This window comes from Leptodactylus fuscus, chromosome 4 (assembly GCF_031893055.1).
Source record: "Leptodactylus fuscus isolate aLepFus1 chromosome 4, aLepFus1.hap2, whole genome shotgun sequence".
Taxonomy (NCBI): Eukaryota; Metazoa; Chordata; class Amphibia; order Anura; family Leptodactylidae; genus Leptodactylus; species Leptodactylus fuscus.
This window is the reverse complement of record NC_134268.1, coordinates 43,720,531-43,741,873: the sequence shown is the minus strand read 5'-3', so window position 1 is coordinate 43,741,873 and position 21,343 is coordinate 43,720,531. Positions and strand designations below refer to the sequence as shown.

General features: G+C 42.2%; 1 protein-coding gene across 4 annotated transcripts in view; it reads right to left on the bottom strand.

Moving 5' to 3' along the window:
- Positions 1–21,343, bottom strand: part of LOC142200252 (tumor protein D52-like) — a 135,190-nt gene that overhangs the window by 84,373 nt on the left and 29,474 nt on the right. Inside the window, exons 1-6 of one of the 4 annotated variants that reach the window (XM_075270471.1) lie at positions 13,559–14,034; positions 10,218–10,330; positions 9,332–9,480; positions 6,693–6,794; positions 2,583–2,624; positions 1,569–1,617 (exon numbers count right to left, since the gene is read on the bottom strand). In XM_075270471.1, coding sequence (XP_075126572.1) covers positions 1,569–1,617; positions 2,583–2,624; positions 6,693–6,794; positions 9,332–9,480; positions 10,218–10,330; positions 13,559–13,697 — 594 coding nt within the window. In that variant the 5' untranslated portion in view covers positions 13,698–14,034. Of the gene's footprint in view, positions 1–1,568; positions 1,618–2,582; positions 2,625–6,692; positions 6,795–9,331; positions 9,481–10,217; positions 10,331–13,558; positions 14,046–21,343 lie in introns of those variants that run through there. The other 3 variants (XM_075270473.1, XM_075270474.1, XM_075270472.1) reach the window with 3 other exon arrangements.

The following is a 21,343-nucleotide window of genomic DNA, read 5'->3' as shown; positions in this document are numbered from 1 at the left end:
AGCTTTAAATGGCAGAATTTTGCCTCCAATATCCCATTGTCTTTTTTTTTTCCCTCATGTCACCCCTTTCTTTTTTCTTTGGGGGAGGTTAAAATGACATAATATCCATCTGTCCATCCCTTTTACTATAGACTAAAGGGTGGGAAACGTCATTCCCACCCACCACATTTATAAATATGATTTTGCCACCGTTCTACTTGCAGTGCTAGTTTTGTAGATGCGTGTACTTATTGTATATACATATTATTCAGATTTCTATTTGCACAACCAATAAATATTCTACTCTGTCATGACTGCAGGCTTATGGTTTGTGATCAAATTCAAGCTTGTCCCAGCTCTGAAACGGAGAGGCGTAACATTTCCTGTTTGGAGACAGTTCTGGGCATTTTCAGGGGCTAGAATTGTTGCCAAACAGTGGCGTACCTATTGGGGTAGCAGGGCTAGCGGCTGCCACAGGGCCCGGAACATTAGGGGCCCAGCGACAGACGCTACCACTGCGTTTTTTTCTTTTCTTAATAGTTACGCTAGCTGGTAATGGGCCCCATTTACTTACCAATCCTGGCAGTGGCCAGGATCGGTAAGTGACGCCACGGGCCCCACAAACATATACTCTGGGGTCTTTTCATTCTCTTGGGGCCACTATGGGACTTTATACTGTGTGCAGGGGCCACTATGGAGCATAATACTGTGTACAGGGGCCACTATGGGGTATAATAGTCTGTGCAGGGGCCACTATGGGGCATAATAGTCTGTGCAGGGGCCACTATGGGGCATAATAGTCTGTGCAGGGGCCACTATGGGGCATAATAGAGAGCACAGGAATGCGGGGGGGGGGGGGGGAAGCATGTCAAAAGTTTGCCACGGGGCCCCGCGGTTCCTAGTTACGCCACTGTTGCTAAGTGTGCCTAATTTGTGCAACCTACAAAGATTAGCAGAGTGACAGTTCCCATGACTGAATTTAGATACCTGACAAATACTAAAGTATAATTTAGTGGAGACATCTCTATCTCTCTAGGGTTGTGCAATTAATCAGCAAATAACCAAAAGAGACCATCAGTTCGGATAACATGATATTATGCATACTTGTTATTTTGGCTTGGTTATTACATTATTTGCAAGCCTTTGTCTGCAATTTTGTTCGGCCCTAATCCTTCCACATCAGAGCTGCTATTAATCAGACCCCAGAGTATATAGTTAGTGGAGGCCCAAAGGAGGCGAGAAAATAGAAAGTGTTACCTCCCCTGGGCTCTGGTGCTGATCATCTTCCAGGCTCCTGAATAATATCAGGAACCATTGAGGCCCAATCACATGGTGTCTTGGCACAAAGATGCAAGCATGATGAAGTCAGTCACACTTGGTTCTTTATGCCACAATGCCATGCAACACTGAGGACTGAGAAGGACTAGGAATACTCCCAGAGGTGGGTAACACTATTTTTTAGGTTTGCTAACCTCCCCTGAGCTTAGTAAATATACTCTGAGGTCTGAAGAGTATAGGCTGAAAAAATAGCTATTGGAACACCCCTTATATCACACACATTACATAGACACAGAAACAATATCACAGACCTTCAGGTTTTCCACTTTTTCTTCAAAAGACTTGAAAGTGGGTGAATTCCTAGAAAGATAAAGGGCACTCGTGTTACAAGTAATACATTAGCACATTAAATTATTAACTCGTGACGCCTCCTATTAAGTGTATACACCAGCAATTCAAGCTTATCCTAAAGTTAGTATACAGGGAGATTACATTAGGACCAACTGCTAGGACGTTCATGCGGAGCCTAAAAGACATAGTAAGGGTTAAAGTTTAACTATTTATGTGCTGTAAGTGCACTTTTATAGTTACTTTCTGCTTCACTGCCATATACCCAGGCATCTACTTCATTAACATTTCTGATTCTGTCTGGGCCGCGAGAACCTTCTCAAATTGTGTGAACCATAAGGCTCCATGCACATGAACGTGTACATTGTCGGTGCGCCAAACGTGTGTTTAAGGGCTGACACACTGACCCCATTATTTTGTGTGGCCCCATACACACACCTGTGTAGTATCACGGGTTGATGCAGGGTGCAATACTCAGGATAAGTCCTATTCCTATCAGTTTTGCAACCCAGCTAACTAGATGAAATGAATGGGTCCATGGAGGGCACGGGCAGCACGCAGATATCATCCATGTGCCTTCTCACAGACCTATCCAGCTCTGACTGGCAATAACAAGGGCAATCAAATTCTGCACAAGTTTATGAGCATTTACGTATTTTACCAATATATTCTTTACTGTGGTTTCAGAGCTGAAATCCTAAGGAATACATCACTAATTGGTTGGGTAAATTACCTTGTGATATGCCAATTAAGCAACACGTGTCTGTTCGACAATCTGATGCCCCCTAGAGGCCAAGTCTGCTTTATTAGCATACCACATGGCAGTTTTAACAGCCCCCAAATTGGAGGAACATTTGGTGGGTGCATTTTGTTGTAAATCACCTATGTATTGCCAATAAGAAGGGCCTAACAGAAGATTGCTCGACTATATACAGTAAGACATGCACAATAGGTAACCTTACTGATCAATACTTTACCTCATAGCAGGCATACTAATTGAATGCTGTATAGAACGTATACTAAGTGGCAGCATTAAAGAAAAGAGAGACAGCAAAAATTAATCAAAGACTATAGTGACATACGACACAACACTAAATACGAAGGTACAGTTGACATTTTCTATGAGGGATCAGGCAATCACATGCATTGTAGTATTCTAGATGGGCTTTCTAGAAAAGCCTTACTAGCAGAGAAAGTAATGGGGTTTCCCATATCAGGGTTTCTCCTGCTCTTCTGTCTCCTCGCCCCTCCACTTCCTGTTTCAGTGACTGGTGGATGGATGGGCTTAGCCTAGGAGATGGACCATTCAGGCCAGCAGTGTACCCCAACAACTAAAGTGCACACTTATCTCTGGATTTACATACAGAGATAACAGACACTGACATAGTGCTGTTCTAGTCCTTATCAGGACTCAGCAGCTCATACACTTTCAAGAGCTGGCAGAAGTTTTCATTAGTCATCAATAACAGTAAGGGCTCGTTCACAAGGGGCAAGAGGGGGCGGATTCTGATGCTGAATCCACCCCCTCACAATGGAGGTCTGTGTAGACCACTAGCTTCCTTTTTTCCATGCGCGCGGTATATTCCGGCTCATGGAAAAAAGAAACGAGCTGCCCTTTCTTCAGGCGGATTCCGCAGGAGAGTCAGCCCGGGCATCCGCCTCGCGACAGCACCCTCCGGACTAGGCCCGTTCATTTGAGCCTACTCCGGAGCGGGAAGCCACGACAGTCGTGCATCAGAATCAGGACCAAAATACGCGGTCCCGTGCCCCATGTGAACGAGGCCTAAAGAGAATAGAGGTGGCCGAGAAAAGGGACTAATGTTATCAGCGGACCACTACAGCTGAATAGCAGAGGTGGTCTGACACCTGGGCAACGAGCTGCAAACACTGAGGACACATACTCAGCAGTATCTGACAAACAGGGCAAGACAGATAAAGCAATGTATGGATTAAAACACTTCAGTTAGCTTAAACTAAAAGTTTCTATAAGATCCTGGAGATCCTTTAAAGCATCCAGATAAGAGAGAATCCGATCATTAATATCAAGGACTGAAACACATTAGAAATCTGCATCCAATAATGAAATATCTTTACATAAGACTGACCATCCCTTTAAATGGGCGAGGAAACCTATATATCATTGTATACACACACTTCCAAACCACATTACTAGAATGCATCACCTTGTAACGGTCGGACTAGCTAGAAATAAGCAAAGATGTAAAAATTCTATTTTACATAGGAAATCTTGAACCTGTGAAATAGAGTCTACCCGCCTCCAATGGCAAGCATGTTTTTGGCACAATCATTAAATAAATGAGACTGGATTCTTCTGTTCACTTTGTCCTGACCCAGGTGAAGAATCTGGAACAGAACATTCCTATTCCTGCAAACTCAAATGTAAGCTTAGGAAAGATACAAGCAACATATTTCCCTGAAAATATAAGACTGCCTTTGCAAATAAATTCTTGGCAAGAGGTTCATCTGTCAAACTTCAAGTACATCTGTTCAGTGTAAGATGTCCAAATAATGCAGGATCTGGCACAGGATGAGACAATGTTACAGTGACAGATTCATCCACACATGCAATGCTACATACAAAATAAAAATACAACCTGGAGCAAAGTAACAAACATATGGGAACTGGTTTTATGGGATGCGTTATCCAGGGCTATGAATAATGTGCTGTCTTGTATCACAAAGCAACATTGTAAAGCAGGGTTATATAGAGCATTGCGGGAATTTAAAGGGGCTCTATCAGCAAAATCATGCTGATCGAGCCCCACATATGCGTGAATAGCCTTTAAAAAGGCTATTCAGGCACCGTAAAAGTTATATTACACTACCCTCCCATTTTAAAATAATAACCTAAAAAAGAATGTGCTCTACTTACGCATCGTGCACGCTGGGCGGGCATTCAGGGTGTGTCTTCTTCCTCCACGCCTCTTCTTCCTCCGATGTCCTCCGGTCCCGTCTTCCTCCGGCGCTCGCGAACGGACACGGATATAAAAAAAAATAGCCTGGGCGCATGCGCAGTAGCATGCGGCTTCTACTACGGCTACTGCGCATGCGCCCAGGCTATTTTTTTTTTATCAATGTCCGTTCGCGAGCGCCGGAGGAGGACGGGACTCGAAGACATCGGAGGAAGAAGAGGCGTGGATGAAGATGAAGACACACCCTGAATGCCCGCCCAGCATGCACGTTCGGTAAGTAGATCACATTCTTTTTTAGGTTATTATTTTAAAACGGGGGGGATAGTTTAATATAACTTTAGCGGTGCCTGAATAGCCTTTTTAAAGGCTATGCACGCATATGTGGGCTCTATCAGCATGATTTTGCTGATCGAGCCCCTTTAAAGGGGTTGTCCAGTAACATCAAAAGCTCCATCTGAGAAATAATAAAACTTACTAATGTACTTTAATTCTACATATTACACCCTTAGCATGATTTTGGATCCCCTCTTGTGTGGAAAGCTCTACGTCCACTTTCATTACAACCCCCCACCCCCACGTCAGTGATGTGTTTAAAGAGGACCATCAGTCACGTCAAAGATGTGGCCCCCTTTCCCATTATAGGTAAAGCAAAGTCAGAAGGGGGCCAAACAGACAGTCCCCATAAAGTAAATCACTGACAAACAGAGAGGGAGGAAGTTCTGTACCCGTGTCAGAACAAGTGTGGCAATGGGGCTTATGGGTCCACAAGGGAGCCTGAAATTGGGCCAATGTTACAGTATTCAGAATTAAAGTAGTTTAGCCAAGTGGACAACTTGTCCTCTATCCTGAGTTGTATATTGATGGGTCTGACCACTTCTACCCCCATTTCAATGAAGAAGCACTGCACAGCTCAATTCAAGTCTATGGAACTGTAGGCTTCTCTTTAGTAGATTAAAGGAACAACCACACACCTATGTGTCAGAGTTATAAGGGTTTGGCTGCTGGGACCCTAAGTGATCTACAACGTACCTCCTATAGTATGGATAGGGGAGAAATTTTGAACTTGGCAACATTTTAAAGTACATTTTACCATTTTTATTCTTTTTTAATTTGGACAGCAAAAAAAAGGGTCTTGTATGTTGCTGAACAATCCCTTTAAAGCTAGTTAGTGGTGCGTTATTACATATTCCTGCTTTTATGTAACTAATCGATGTATAATATATACTTTATAATATAGTAGCACAAGCATAATATATAGTCTAGCGTTACAAATTTATAGTACACGTTCTGCTTCTTCCTCACGGTTTTCAAGATGTCTTGTAAATCAACTCAGCAGGAGAAAGATATGAAAATTGGCACACACAATCCTAGCCAAGCCAAAAAAATAAAATGCTGTGGATGTAAAATACCATTTGGTCTAACCTGACAAAGTTTTAGGATTAAAAAAGGGATTGCCAAGCTTGGAAAATAAGTAGAAGAAGCCTTGTGCTCCGCTCCAGACATTTTCAAACATATCCATACAAGGTTGGGGAAATTTATTAAAAGTTCGGTGTAGAAAAGTCACAGATTTTGGTGCAAGCCTTCCTTATTGGTGCCAAAATGTTGGCTGTTTTTCTGCAAGTCTTTATACAATAATCCCAAAATTGGTCATAGCCTCTACAAGTAGCAAATGACACCCTGTACACTGAAGGTAGAATGTACTTTAATAAATCAGACTGCAAAAGTCTCATTAGTTACAGATCACGGAACACCGCACCGGACTTGCAGGGTGTGCGATTGCCAGGGAGGGCAAGGGAAGAGAAGAAGCAGGGGTTAGAGATTGCATGTAGACTTCAGCAAACAATGTAGTGTAAATTTGTATATGATCTCGTGAAACATATGCTGTCATGGGTTCCATATTGGCTAAAAGACTGGGTTACTAAATGGTTAATGTATGGGAAGCATTAACACAGTACAAACAATACTACAGTGTGTATTATAGAGCAGGATGAGCAGAGTAGACAGATATAGCTTTGCAGAAAAGGAAACCATATAACTTATAAATCTCTGCTCTGTGGTCAGGGGTCCAGTGGGCGGTCCTAACCAGTGATTGACAGATTTCCCTTTATTTCTGTACATACAGAGATAGTGGTCATTAAATGGGGTTTGACTTACTTTACATCCTCTAACTTTCTCGTGATGACCGATCCAACTGTGGAGATGGCGGCTGAAGCCTTCTGCCCAGCTTGAGTCAGGGTTTCTGAAGTCCTCCTGTACCTAAATTGCAGGAAATAATAAAAATGACATATGGCATTCACAAAAATTCACAAGAGTGAGGACTGTAAGTACATGTGGTTGTAGATTGTGGTTGTGGTTGTAGATTGCTCTCCTTGCGCCATATACTGGCAGATGAATGGAACAGAGGCTATCCAGGCTATCCAGTCACATGCAGAATGGATTTCCACACTATGTAGTCTACATGACTGGTAGCAATAGTCCTGGGTATTTAATGGGCATTTTCCATCAGAACCATCATAGAGAAGGAGTCTCCTATCAGCAGCTGTAGTAATAGTCATGTTCAAGACAAATGTATTGTAAAATGTTGCTATGAGCTCCATATGTATATAGGTCATTTGAAAGTAATATAGTGAGGCTAGGTTCACACTAGTGGTCTCCATCAATCAGGGCCACTGGGTAGATCTAAATGATGGAAAGCCGGACTCCTAAAACAGCGCTTACAAGTGGACAGCGGCTATAATGGGGTCCGCCGTTCTCATACTGAAAGCAGCTAAGAGAAGAGTCCTCCATGCAGGACTTCTCTCTCCACCAATTCCTGAGCTGGAGCCACCAAGGGACGCAGATGTGAATCCAGCCTGATATCCTATATAGCATACTGCCTTAGTGGGGGTGGCCAGCTGATATAAATTATTCAGAATAAGCTCAGAATGTGTACAAAGAAAAGAGAACTGCAACCACATGACAGCTACGGGTGAAACCCACTAAAACATTTTCTAGGCCTTAGGCCAGTTGCAGACGACCGTGTGAAGTAGGCTGGCCATGAATTAAAACGCATGGGCAGCACACAGGAGACATGCGGATGTCACCCCCCCTCAAGTCAACAAGTCCTTAGGCCCCATGCATGTGACCATAGTAGTTATCAGTATATGGTCTGTAACTGCAGATCATATACGGACCCATTCAGTACAGTGACCCGATACACACGTCGGGCCATAGGAACGATCTGCAAAATATGGAGTGGGTCAGACACAGACTCACCCGTATAAGTGCAGGGGGATCATACAAGTCTTTTTGCTGATGCAATGCAGACATGTTTTTTCGCTGAGCATGGATCAGTTTTTGCAGACAGTAAACACCACGACGGTGATGAGCATGTGGCCTTACTTCCAATTACTGACTGGACAAAAAATTTTAAAAAACTAAAATATTTCCTATCAAAAGTGCATTTTTTTGGTTTTTTGAGGGGTGCTTTAATGTAGGATTCCTCCCAGGAAGAGTGCACGCTTATGCTTGTGCAAATGATCCCTCTGCATTTAATGTGGAAATGTCCTCCATATATTTCGTGTTCTTTCGCTCAGCTGATATGTGTCAGAAATTACTGTAAATCCCGGCCCCTACAGGGGACATGACATAGAAATGAGCAGTGAGGTTTCCCAGCTCGGAGCTAATAAGAAGAGTAATGATTTCATGTGAGACTGGAAGAACACAAGTTTATTAACTAAATTATTATAGTCAGGCTGGAAATATATAACAGACTGATCTGATAAATCAAGCACGATCATATCTACCCATAGTCAAGGAAACCAGTTGCAAAAAGAGCAATTTTTTTGCACTTTTTGCAACATATTTACTCAAATGGCAGCAAGAAAACAAAAATAAAAAGACATCAAGATGTGACATGGGTTAACAAGAGCTCTACAGTAAAATTTAGCATCAATGTTATATAATGCTGTGCTAAGTGTATGCCATATTGATGCCTGGAAACCATCAACAAGCAGGTTAGCTATAGTAAAAAAAAATGTATTTATAATTTATGTCATTATACGGGGTAGTCCAGACTCATTCTAACAAAAAAAACAAAAAAAAAAAGTTCACTGAATGGATTAAATTACAGCATTGAAAACTGCATCAGGGCTGTAGATCTCGAAATGGCTTTTCTGGGACTTAGGTCATCAATATCCATCCAATACCCAGGACACCCACAGATAAACTCTTTGAATATGTCTCTTCCCTGTGCCAATGACATCCCCTATATTGGTCACATGGTATAGTCCCATTCACTTAATTAGGGTTTAGCTGCAATACCAATATAGCCCATATGCAATGTATGGCGCTGTGCTTGGTGTTCATTAAAGCTCACACAAGCAGTTGATCTGTGTGGGCGTCATGTGTTGAAACCCCACCGGATCACATGTTTATATGTAAGCCCTGGAAAACCCCTTTAACATGAGGTTTTGCAGCAGTTTTTCCTCTATGGTTGAGCAGCTCTTTGCACGGCACCATAAAGCAAATTGAAAACCTGTCTACAGTTCTGTTCATTTACTCTGTTATATCAAGCAGAATATCATTTTTACAAGCAATGACCATCTGTCCACATATTACATTCTTCTCACATCACCCCTGGTGTTTGTAGCAAACATATCTACAAATCAGCATAGTTTGTAATGAATTCCAATTGAGCCCTTGTAGCTGCAGTTACACGCAGCTAGTGAACACACAATAGGTTTTAGCTGCTATTCTCTACAACACTCAGCTAGCACAGAAACCAAGTATAGATGTGCACAGACTGTACGTACATATTGGTGGAGGCCACATCCTGCAATCCTTTAGAGATATTTTGCTTTAGTTCCACCAATGGGGTTAGTCCAAGTTTCCTTTTGATATCTGCTAGATGCCGCTCCTTAGCCGCAAGAACTTGACTGAGTGTTTGTATCTCTTCTTCTACCTAAAGCAAGAAATGTATAAATGTACATGGTTATGTAGGATACCTACTAATAAATATCCTACTAAAGGGTTAAAACACTCCTTAATGGTCAAGAGCAGGGCTGGGCAATTTTTCCATGGAGCAGCATTCTTCTTTTCAGGAAATTACATCAAGATCATTAGTCATATGACCATGGTGCAAATCAGTTCCATTCATCTGAACCTTAAAGGGATCCTATCATTAAAACTCAATTTTTTGTCCCTAACGCATAGGAATAGCCTTAAGAATGGCTATTCTTCTCCTACCTTTAGATGTCTTCTCCGGGCCGCCGTTCAGTATAAATCCCGGTTTTTGTTTGTATGCAATTGAGTTCTCTTGCAGCACTGGGGTTCTCTCCGCAAGAGAACTCTCCAGCATCGCCTCCTTCTTCTTCAGGAATGGGTCTTCTTCCGGCAGTGGCTTCAAACTTCTAGGCCTCAGGTAGCCGACTGTGCATACTTGCCAGCCACAAGAAAATGGCCACTTACAATACTGTGTAAGCAGCCATTTTCTTGTGGCCGGCGGGCATGTGCAGTCGGCTTTGCCCTAGGGATTTTAACCGAACAGCAGGGTGGAGAAGACATCTAATGGTAGGAGAAGAATTGCCTTTCTTAAGGCAATTCCAATGTGTTAGGGAGAAAAAAAAAAGGTTTTTAATGGTAGAATCCCTTTAATATTTTGCAATAAACTCCTGTTATATAGACACAGCCATGTTTTACCTTTGCAAGCTCATTTCGTAAGTGTTCCTGTTCCTCCTCTGATAAGGCGTCTGTTACTGTAGCAGCTGCATCTTCTCCCTCAGGTACAGGTTCAGGGTCATGTTTTAGGAGATCTATTGAAATTAAAAAAAAATTTCAAAAAACTGAAACAGCATGGCAGCAAGTATATGTACCTGGGGTGGGGGGGGGGTAAGAGTCTGGTTATTATGGTAGTAAAGGGTGCCTAGAGGTCATAGACTAGAGAAGCATTATTTTCCAGAAAAAAAATCAATTTAAAGTGCTATGAAGATTACATTTTTTTGTTTAATTTAAACTCATGGCCGGTTTTGTGTTTCAGGGCTCTTTAGATCACGGAAATCAATCTCATACCTGTGATAATTGGTTTGCTAGGTTAGCCCACTTAAAAGGAAACCACTATAGGCTGGGGGCCCACGTGACCTAAATGCTGCGGTTTGGCTGCCGGTTTTTACAGTCCCTTGAAAGTGAATGCTAGTGAATCCCATCCACACATTATAGAAAAATATCCGCAGTGGACTGGATGCGATTTCAAAAACGGTTGTGCTATCCAAGGAAAGCTAAGGACCGCGCTGTAGCCAATGCTGAACAATGCCAAGAAACTTGATATAGCACCCTGGCGGTCAACGTCATGATGTAGAGACAGCAATGGAGGCTTGACAGTCATAGCGGCTGTCCTGCAGACGGTCACTCTATCATACCGTTCAGCAATAGAAAAGCAGTTTTGACTGCTCCTAGTTGTGAGACCTATAGATCCCTGAAGAATCTTTAAACTTACAAGACGAAACGCGTAGGGTCAGTTATTTTTATGTGAGTCTTTTGCAGCAGCTAGCCTGAACAGGGATCTGGCCACCAGTGCCTTCCCCTCTCTGTTGGTGTGGCATTAGGCCAGTAGCCTCAGAGGAGTGGAGTGAATTTCTGGTGAGCCTTGTACGGATCTCGTTGGGGTGACGCTGTGTGTATATGACCACTTTGTAATGGTGTAGGGAGGTAGCCATAGGTGATACTCGAGCAGGTCCCTGTGAGGGCTCCTTCCTATGCATACCTTTTTTCCTCACTACAAGTTAAAGGGTATTTATGGTGGCTTACGTCTTAACTTTTTGGCGTCTTTTTAGAAAGTAATAAAAGTGAAGTTTTAAATATCAATATACTCCTACGGTGAACTGTCTATTCTCTATTGCAATAATACAATAAGTAGCGGCCAATTTAAAAAAAATAAATACTTTTAAACGCCGCTCAACATTGTATTCCATGAGGCGCCCCCTGAGGCCATCGCTTCAGGGGGTACCTGAGGTCATGAGTAGATATGAGAGGGTACTATTCGAAACGGTCGTTTCGAATAGCACGCACCCATAGGAATGAATGGAAGCGGCCGGCACGCCGACTTTGCCAGCAGCCGGCCGATTAACTCCCGGCTGCGTCCATTCATTTCTATGGGTGCGTGCTATTCTAAACAGGAGTTTCGAATAGTACTCGCTCATCTCTAGTCATGAGGCAATTCACATCAAAACAGCATCTCTTGGAGGCTATTCTGACACCCTGCAAAGATATTTAAGCAGAAACTATCCAAAAACTCACAAGTTCAACAAGTGCAAAAATTGTGAAGGCGATATCAAAATGTTTTCAGTTCCTTAACACCTATAAAATGCTCAGAAACTCTTCTGTGTATAATAATTTAGAACAGTGGGATTTTTTTTTTTTTTTTATTTATTTATTTTTTTTTATTTGCAAAAAAAAAAAGTTATCATTGGGAGGTTTGTCCAATAAAACTTCCATCAACCATTCAGGAAAATCAGAGAAAAATATAATTTGCATAATAATTTGGAATGCAGTGCATATACATCATATATTATACACTCGGAGACGGAGTATACAATATATATATAGTAATTAATTAAATTATATATATAAATTAGTAATAAATAAACATAAAATCTCTCCACTAATGCCAGACGCCATCTACCCAACCATAAACCAATGGCAGCTGAACACATAAACATGATCCCGCCTTGTACAGACATTCGTGAATTATACAGAAAAAAAATAAGTCACCAGAGGCTGCGATATGATAATGAATTCCTGGAGCAGACCCCAGACACAATATGCCATTTAGTGTGAATATTTCTCACATTTCCAGGGATGCAAGAGATTATTTTATATTTCCAGAATGTTAGATAAAGTTTAGACATTTTATGGATGTAAACTGATCATTTTCTATACTTTATAGGAGTTGTAACATCAAGTGCTGGGGCAGAATTTGCAAATGTTACCATTTTGTTTGCAGACTAATCATTGTAAATCTATTCCACGAGTAGTTTCCTGTGCCAATCATTGACCAACCAGGTTATAATTGAGGAGAACATCATTAAGAAATGCAAATGCGGTGACCCGGAAAGAGCTCACCTCCTAGCAATGTCAAAATCAAGAATCCATAAGAAGAATTAGAAAGTAGTCATGGGGAGGGAGGGGGTGGTGCTGAGGATTAACCCTTGCCTGGTACACGCATGTTCCAGAAAAAAGCAAACACGTGTATATATATATATATATAATGTATAACTAATCTAACAAAAAAAGAAGAAAAAAGTCAAATCGGATATTCAACAGACTAACTAGAGTCATAACATGAAGTTCCTGGGCCCCAGAGCAAAATCATCAGGCCTCCTAACTATAATGTATTGGTTATAATACTGGTTTCCTACTATTGGGGGGAGACACTGTATAGGCCCCCCTAAGGCTGCTGGGCCTGGGTCTAACAGATCCCTCTGCACATTGTTGTTACTCCCCTGTCCCTAATATATTGAAGATGAAAAAGGTCAAAAAGATCTTTACTACACCATTTCCAACATATGCTATTTGTACATCTGAAAAAAAAATATTCTGAATAATTCAAAAAATTGTATGAAACGTTAATGTATATATGAATGTACGGTATGTATGAATTATTGCATGGGATGGGAATTTGCCTTAGATCTTCACCCTGTTTTATAGAAGCCCCATAGATCAATGAGCAGCTATGTTATAGGAATATCTATAATGCAGAATTATCAGAACTATATCAACCTCATTAAATACATTTTTAATATTTACCATAATGCGGTTAGAGATCCCATATCATATCCTATAAAACTAGAATTTTAATAGACTACTGAACCTCGTCTATCGACAGCAGTGAATATATAGAGCTTTTATGGGGCAGACATTTTTCTGGATGTCATCCCATTCTACAACGCTACAGGCATCCTAGAATGGTCTAAGATCCGTTCACTTTGCAGAGGTCACCACCTGCCAACTTCATAGGCATCAAAAGAGAAAGAAGGATAGGTTACCCGTGCCAAAACGAGTTGGTGAATCCGGAGGAGTGTTACTCAGCCGAGGAGAAAGAAAAAGATAATTCCTATTGACGCCAGAGTCGAAATTGAAAGGTGACTTGTAGTCATCTTGTAGGTCAAAATCCTTAGAATCCATGTCCTAGAGGATCATTGTGTCCAGATACAGAAAATAAGTGACTTGCTGGAGGACTTTTGAAGGAAAGGGTTGTCTTCTGCCGCTACAGAAATAGAATTTTTTTTTTTGTCTATTGAAGAAGGCCACAAAGCATTCAGTGATCCATCCCAGCTCACATGACCGCCGCACCGAGCTATTTAATCAGTTACTTCCCTGAGCTGTCCTGCCTAGACAGGGCTTGGCTTAGTCGGTCAAAAGGTAAAGGTCTGCCCCAATTGTCTTGGCGGACGGAATAAAAAATAAAAAAAGTTTCTACTTCGGAGGTGCAATCTCAGGTGGCATCTTCTCTATGTGCAAAAAGCCCAGCAGTCATTTAATTTAGTAAAAATATCAGCGTCTCTCACATGCAAAACCAGGACCCGGTTAATCTTCTAGGGCACCAACAGATTACTGGCCAATATTGTTTGGTGCACACCATCTGTGCTCTAGCAGTCAGGCGCTTGCTAAGACATGTGGGGACCCTCTGTGAGCTTCACTGTCCTCCACATACTACAAATGCTCAGAGAAGTAGCCATATAGCTACAAACCATCTCCAGCAAGGTCATACACCGGATGCCCCGGAGCAAAGTGCTTTTCAATCAATGCATTACTTAATGCATCCTGGCCTGCAAACCTCAGAGCCTTGGGAATTATCTGTCTCTTATGCTGGTGCACTGCAGATAATACTGAGTGGTGTTAGGTGACAGCCATTAGCTAGTGACCTGATTTTCCAGGCCACATGGAGGAGCTGCAATACAGGCCATGATCAGCGTACACAATGGTAATGTATAACACATGGAGGCAAGTGGTAACACATGTATGTACGCTGCACCTTCACTAACCTTTCAGCACCGCAATAAATACGATTATCACATTAGCACTTGTGTTCGCTTCTGGAACATGCACTTTTCTTCTAGGACACATTTCCCTAAGATACCTGCAGATGTCAGGCAGGCAAAATAAGCAAGAGATCACATATGGCGCAGCTTTGATTCCGTATTATAGAATTACATTTATAGCAATTGCTTAGTATCTATTACTCGCTTATTCCATTTACAAGCTGGAAGCATTCACGGCTAATAAAAATTTATTGTGCCCATTTTTTCTGCTTTTCAGCAAAATACAAAGTAGCAGATCTCAGCACAGAAGCTATTCATATGAATGGGCTTTTATACTACTAGTAGGACTCCTGTGACAATATAACCAAAGGTAAATGGACATGAGCAGAGCAGTGCCTTTTGGGCATGGCTGAGACATGGCTTTCTCTCCTCTTAGGGGACCAGAATTCTCCAATGCCGCCTTCATCTTCTTAAGCAACGGCCTCTTCACTCATCTTCTTCCGACACGGGTGGTCAAACTTCTAGGCTTCGGGCCTAAGGCAGAGCTGACTGTGCATGCCCACAGGCCACAAGAAAATAGCTGCTTACTTACTGTGTAAGCGGCCATTTTTCTTCTGGCCACGGGCATGCACAGTCTGTTCCGCCCAAGGCCTAAAAGTTTGACTGCCTGCACCGGAAGAGGATGCGTGAAGGGGACGTTCCTGAAGAAGATGGAGGCGTCGCTGGAGAGTTCTTTCGCAGCATTGGGACGCCCCCAGTGCTGTTTGAGCGCTGGGGCCCGCCCTCAGTGCTGCAAGATAACTCATTTGCATACTGACAAAAACCGTGATTTACACCGAACGGCGGCGCGGAGAAGACATCTAAAGGTAGAAGAATAGCCTGCCTTAAGGCTATTCCTACGTATCAACGAGAAAAAAAAATTGTTTCAATGGTAGAATCCCTTTAATTTTCACCAACCGCAGCTACCCTTGAGTTTCCTAGAGTTCCTGGACAACTCCTTTAAGGAGGACCTCTCACCATCCCCAGCAATTCTAGTTCTTGGCGTCTGTTAATGGTCGATGCGTCACCAATTCCAGCACTGTTGGAATTTTCTTTCTTTAGCGCACACCATTCTGGAGTAACAAGCGCAGATAGGCTTTTGGGCTTTATCAAAATTGATATCAAAATGGCATAACATAATATATAAAGTTATTCTTCAATTTTACTATTTATTCAGTTCTTTGTCCTGATCATTTCTGAATATGGATTATCCTTCTGAGCAGTGAATGCATATCAAGAAGGAGGAGAGGTTATGACCCGATAGGAAAAGGTCCCCGTTCTGAGTTGGCACCATTTAGTCTAATAGAAGGCCTATTTCAGTGCAAACAGCTCAGTACGGATAAGCCAAGTGTTGTAAGTTTATTGTAATACTGTTTTTTATCATTTGTCCTAAACCATCACTGACAAGTATTCAAGCAGTGATGTAACCGAGTACTTCAAACCTAAAAGAAAAATATATTCACTGCCTACTGCAGCTCAATAACCTTTATTATAGACATGAAACTCATACTTGTCAACTCTCCCAAAACACCCAGGAGGCTTCCAGAAAAGAGGTAACCTCCCAGCATCCCAGAAGAGAAGGTAAAACCTTCCAAACTCTGTAGAATTCTCCTGCATCTGTCAGGTTCTCAGGCTACGTTCACATCTGCATCAGAATCTCCGCAGATTTCAACGAAAATTGGTAGAGAGAAAGGTCCTATTATAGTCTATGGAGGAGTATACAGGTGTCCACGGGTAATTGTTGTTTTAGCAGAAGGGCTCTCCGTCGTTCAGATCCCCTTTTGGATCCAAACAATGGAGAGCTCGGCGCAAGTGCGAACCTACAGTCATATTATACACAACATGAACACTTCACAATCAATGGGCATGTTCAGATCGACACATCCTGTGCCCCAGTCACAAAAGGGGACAACAAATAGGGAAGGTGTCAGACCTCAAAAGGGACATGGTCAGTTGAAAATTTTTATGAAGTCCTTTGCACACTGGAAGGCTCTCTGCTTCTAATTACGAAAGGTTGCCAAGGATGCTTAAAGAGAACCTTCCACGTCTTCTGACACCCACGATGTTGTGTACCACTAGAAACATCTACCGTAGGTGCAGGAGATATTGGTGCACTTAGTTTCAGCACTGATATCTTCCTACTATCAGAAGGGTGGCCTTACTGCATAGCATTTGGAAGTTGGCAGTTGGAATTTTTTCTCTAGCCCCACCACTCCTGAGCAATTGATGCAGTTTGTTTCAACACCTAATATGCTAACTAGCCTCTTCACCATCAGGTGGGTGGTCCCTGTCTGTCTGCTCAATCTTAGGACCTAGGATGGAGCAGACAGTTAGTGACCACCCAACTGACAATGGAGACCATAGTTGTGCTAAAACTAACAGCAATGATTGCTCAGGAATGGTGGGGGCTAGAGAAAAAATTACAACTGTTCCAGAATCTGCATAGCGCCATTTATTAAAGAATGCAAAGAGATGAAGTTGTTGAAGGGGGTGATAGGTTTGCACTAAATAGCAGACACACGTTCACAGTTGTATTCAGGGTTCCCATCCCATAGAAGGGTTCCCATCCCAAATTTCCACAAAACCAGACAAGCCAAGGGAAGGGGAGGTCAAGCCCTGCTCTGGAAATGGGTGCTAAAATGTGAACAGAGCCTTGTTTTGCTGTCTTTTTCTATCATGCAGCTTTTCTCTTAGGAAGCAATCACTTCTGGGCTTCCCAACTGCAACCATGTGGTGTAATTTTTAGCTGACCCTGTAATAAAACTGGGAATTCATGACAGTTCCTTACGTTTCAAACCACCATGCAGGAAGGAACTAGTAAAGTCAACATTGCTAACTGGACTTTAAAGATATTGAGATCAAATATTGTGTCACTGCTGCCGTGTGGATACATGTCTAAGATCTAGAGGAAGTATTGTTTCCTTCAAGAGTAAAAAGTAAGATTGTGCTATATATCACAATGAGAACTCAGGACCCCAGGTGACCTAACAAACAATGGGGGAGGACGATAGAAGACTGACGTACTACATGACAATTTTATTACATTTGCCTCAGTGACTTCTGCCTGTATTTGAGGTTTCATTCTCCAACATTGCAATCCATTAAGGGAGCCCATACATTGTGCCGGCTATGCTGTAGTATAACCACCATCATATCTGCAGCATCCTACACTCACCGGCCACTTTATTAGGTACACCTGTCCAACTGCTCGTTAACACTTAATTTCTAATCAGCCAATCACATGGCGGCAACTCAGTGCATTTAGGCATGTAGACATGGTCAAGACAATCTCCTGCAGTTCAAACCGAGCATCAGTATGGGGAAGAAAGGTGATTTGAGTGCCTTTGAACGTGGCATGGTTGTTGGTGCCAGAAGGGCTGGTCTGAGTATTTCAGAAACTGCTGATCTACTGGGATTTTCACGCACAACCATCTCTAGGGTTTACAGAGAATGGTCCGAAAAAGAAAAAACATCCAGTGAGCGGCAGTTCTGTGGGCGGAAATGCGTTGTTGATGCCAGAGGTCAGAGGAGAATGGCCAGACTGGTTCGAGCTGATAGAAAGGCAACAGTGACTCAAATAGCCACCCGTTACAACCAAGGTAGCCAGAAGAGCATCTCTGAACGCACAGTACGTCGAACTTTGAGGCAGATGGGCTACAGCAGCAGAAGACCACACCGGGTGCCACTCCTTTCAGCTAAGAACAGGAAACTGAGGCTACAATTTGCACAAGCTCATCGAAATTGGACAATTGAAGATTGGAAAAACGTTGCCTGGTCTGATGAGTCTCGATTTCTGCTGCGACATTCGGATGGTAGGGTCAGAATTTGGCGTCAATAACATGAAAGCATGGATCCATCCTGCCTTGTATCAACGGTTCAGGCTGGTGGTGGTGGTGTCATGTTGTGGGGAATATTTTCTTGGCACTCTTTGGGCCCCTTGTTACCAATTGAGCATCGTTGCAACGCCAAAGCCTACCTGAGTATTGTTGCTGACCATGTCCATCCCTTTATGACCACAATGTACCCAACATCTGATGGCTACTTTCAGCAGGATAATGCGCCATGTCATAAAGCTGGAATCATCTCAGACTGGTTTCTTGAACATGACAATGAGTTCACTGTACTCCAATGGCCTCCACAGTCATCAGATCTCAATCCAATAGAGCATCTTTGGGATGTGGTGGAACGGGAGATTCGCATCATGGATGTGCAGCCGACAAATCTGCGGCAACTGTGTGATGCCATCATGTCAATATGGACCAAAATCTCTGAGGAATGCTTCCAGCACCTTGTTCAATCTATGCCATGAAGAATTGAGGCAGTTCTGAAGTCAAAAGGGGGTCCAACCCGTTACTAGCATGGTGTACCTAATAAAGTGGCCGGTGAGTGTATATTGCCTATACACAACCACAGTATACAGTACTAGACATTCAGCCTCAGTCAATGTTAGTGGCTCTGAATATCAATTAATTATATATATATATATATATATATATATATATATACATACATACATACATACACACACACACACTCAGGTATATATATATTATACACTGCATATGTATACATTATGTAAGGTAGTATACCAAGTGTAGTTACATTCCCTATATACAGGCACACTTGGACTAGGGAGGCCTTGACGTTTACTTTTATCACAAAACATTTCCGGCAAAGAGTAACATGATAAAATGGTATGTCAGGCAGAATAGTGTTAATAATTGACTTAACATGGATCATTAGTGCCACTTGTAGGTCCCCAGAAAGACATTTTACTGATTATTTGGGCCTACCTCCAATATCTATTCTCCCACCTTTAAGCAACGTCAAACCAACAGCCAAAGAGGGCATATATGCAGGGCTCTGAGAGGAAAGGAAGCCCACCATCCGAGTTCATGTAATATTACTCCAAAATTCTGTCCCTAATTCAGTACCACAATTCTTCTAGTGGTAATACAACTTCTTGCTGCAGCCACCACTAGGGGGAGCTCATTTTATATAGCTACCTTTTGGTTTGGTAGGGGTGTCTCCAGGCAGCCAAAAAACTATAACAAAGGAGTAAGGCATGGTCCTTCTCTACTGTATGCTCTAACATACTAAAAATTAGGAAAATGGAAGTCCTTGGATGTCTACAGAGGCCTAGAACAAAAGAGTGCCTTGGTTGAAAAACCGCTGTTGGGTTGCATGGGGCCCACAATTTTTTTTTTTACGACATAGGGACCTTCTGCTGTCTATGGTCACCCTCACAACAAAACATAAATAGCAAATATTTCTGCAAGTTGTTAACATTCTTATAGTCTGCCTTAAGGTATTCCAATCTCAAAGTCATGGCATATCATTACGATACGCTGTCACTTTATGGATATTTGCCAACTGTCTCGAGTTTACTGGGACAGTCTACAATTTTCAGTAGAGGTCCCAACAAAAATTTTGTCAAAAAGCCCATAAAAGGGGCTTATTAAACCATATCCCTGAATGGGTGGTCCCAGTCTGATTAGGGATAGACCGATGGGTGGTAGGAGGTAGGTGGTTGATCGAGGTGCCTCACTACAGGGAAGACTCTTAAGGAGCCACAAAGCTAGATCCTTCACTCTTTGGAGGGTTCCAACAAATAATACAACAATGGTATAGCCAGTCCTATCAGGAGATTAAAGGGGTGTTTCAAAGAGGACCTTCCACCATCTCCATCAATTCAAGTTCTTAGCATCTGCTTATACATATATAAGAGGTGTGTGTGTGTGTGTGTGTGTGTGTGTGTGTGTGTGTGTGTGTGTGTGTGTGTGTGTGTGTGTGTGATCTTTTTGTTCCCCATATCTGTGGTTACTTATGCTTTTAACACTGTAGCAGTCCAGCACTAGAAGACGTGTCAGCCATATCCTAATTACATTTTCCTACACCGACGTCAATTATAAGATGTATAAAGTCATGCGACAGCCAAGTTAAGTGTAAAGAAAACAAAAAGGAAGATATTTTTTAAGCACAATTATCTAGTTTTGGCTCAAGCTTCATTTACATTTTTTTTTACTTTGGTTTAACAGATCTGTTTAGAGATGTAAATGATAGACGTATGAACACGGAGACCATCCATTTAGACTACTGACATCTGCGTTTGAGGATACCATTCCCCTCGCCACATGAAAAATGTGGAGAGAAAAACACTATATAGGGTCCTTGGGTTTCCTAAGGTAACCGCTATTTTATATGGATTAGGTTTCCGTTTCAGGGGGGGTCCCAGATGTGACTGAAGCCTTAAATAGAGACCAATGTTAGGTAAATAAAAATCAAATAAAAGTAGTTTTTTTGAAAAACATAAAAACATAGTATACCATACACCCACCAACCCACCCCCAACAGCATAGTGCCCCCTTTCCTGGCCCCTACATGGTATAACTCCCCATTTACACACATTAAAATGTCCCAGTATAATATCCCATAGTGGTCCCTCCAAAAAGAGGAGAATGACGTGTGTGTGTATGCACGCGTTTCACCTTCCCCGGCTTCCTGTCCCAGTACTGAAATACCTGGACAATCCCTTTAAGGTTTGCCAATATTTTAGTGTAAAGTAAGCCAACTAATAGGTGTTTTGACATGATTGAGTCTAAAAGTGCACCAAAGATATGATTCAGTGTGATCCACCATGGTACATTTGACTGCTCGCTGTAAATTTATTTTGCTGTCTAAGGTTAGGTTCACATCTACGTTGGATTCCACCAAAAATCGGAGAGAAACGTCCTGCATGGAGGACTTTTC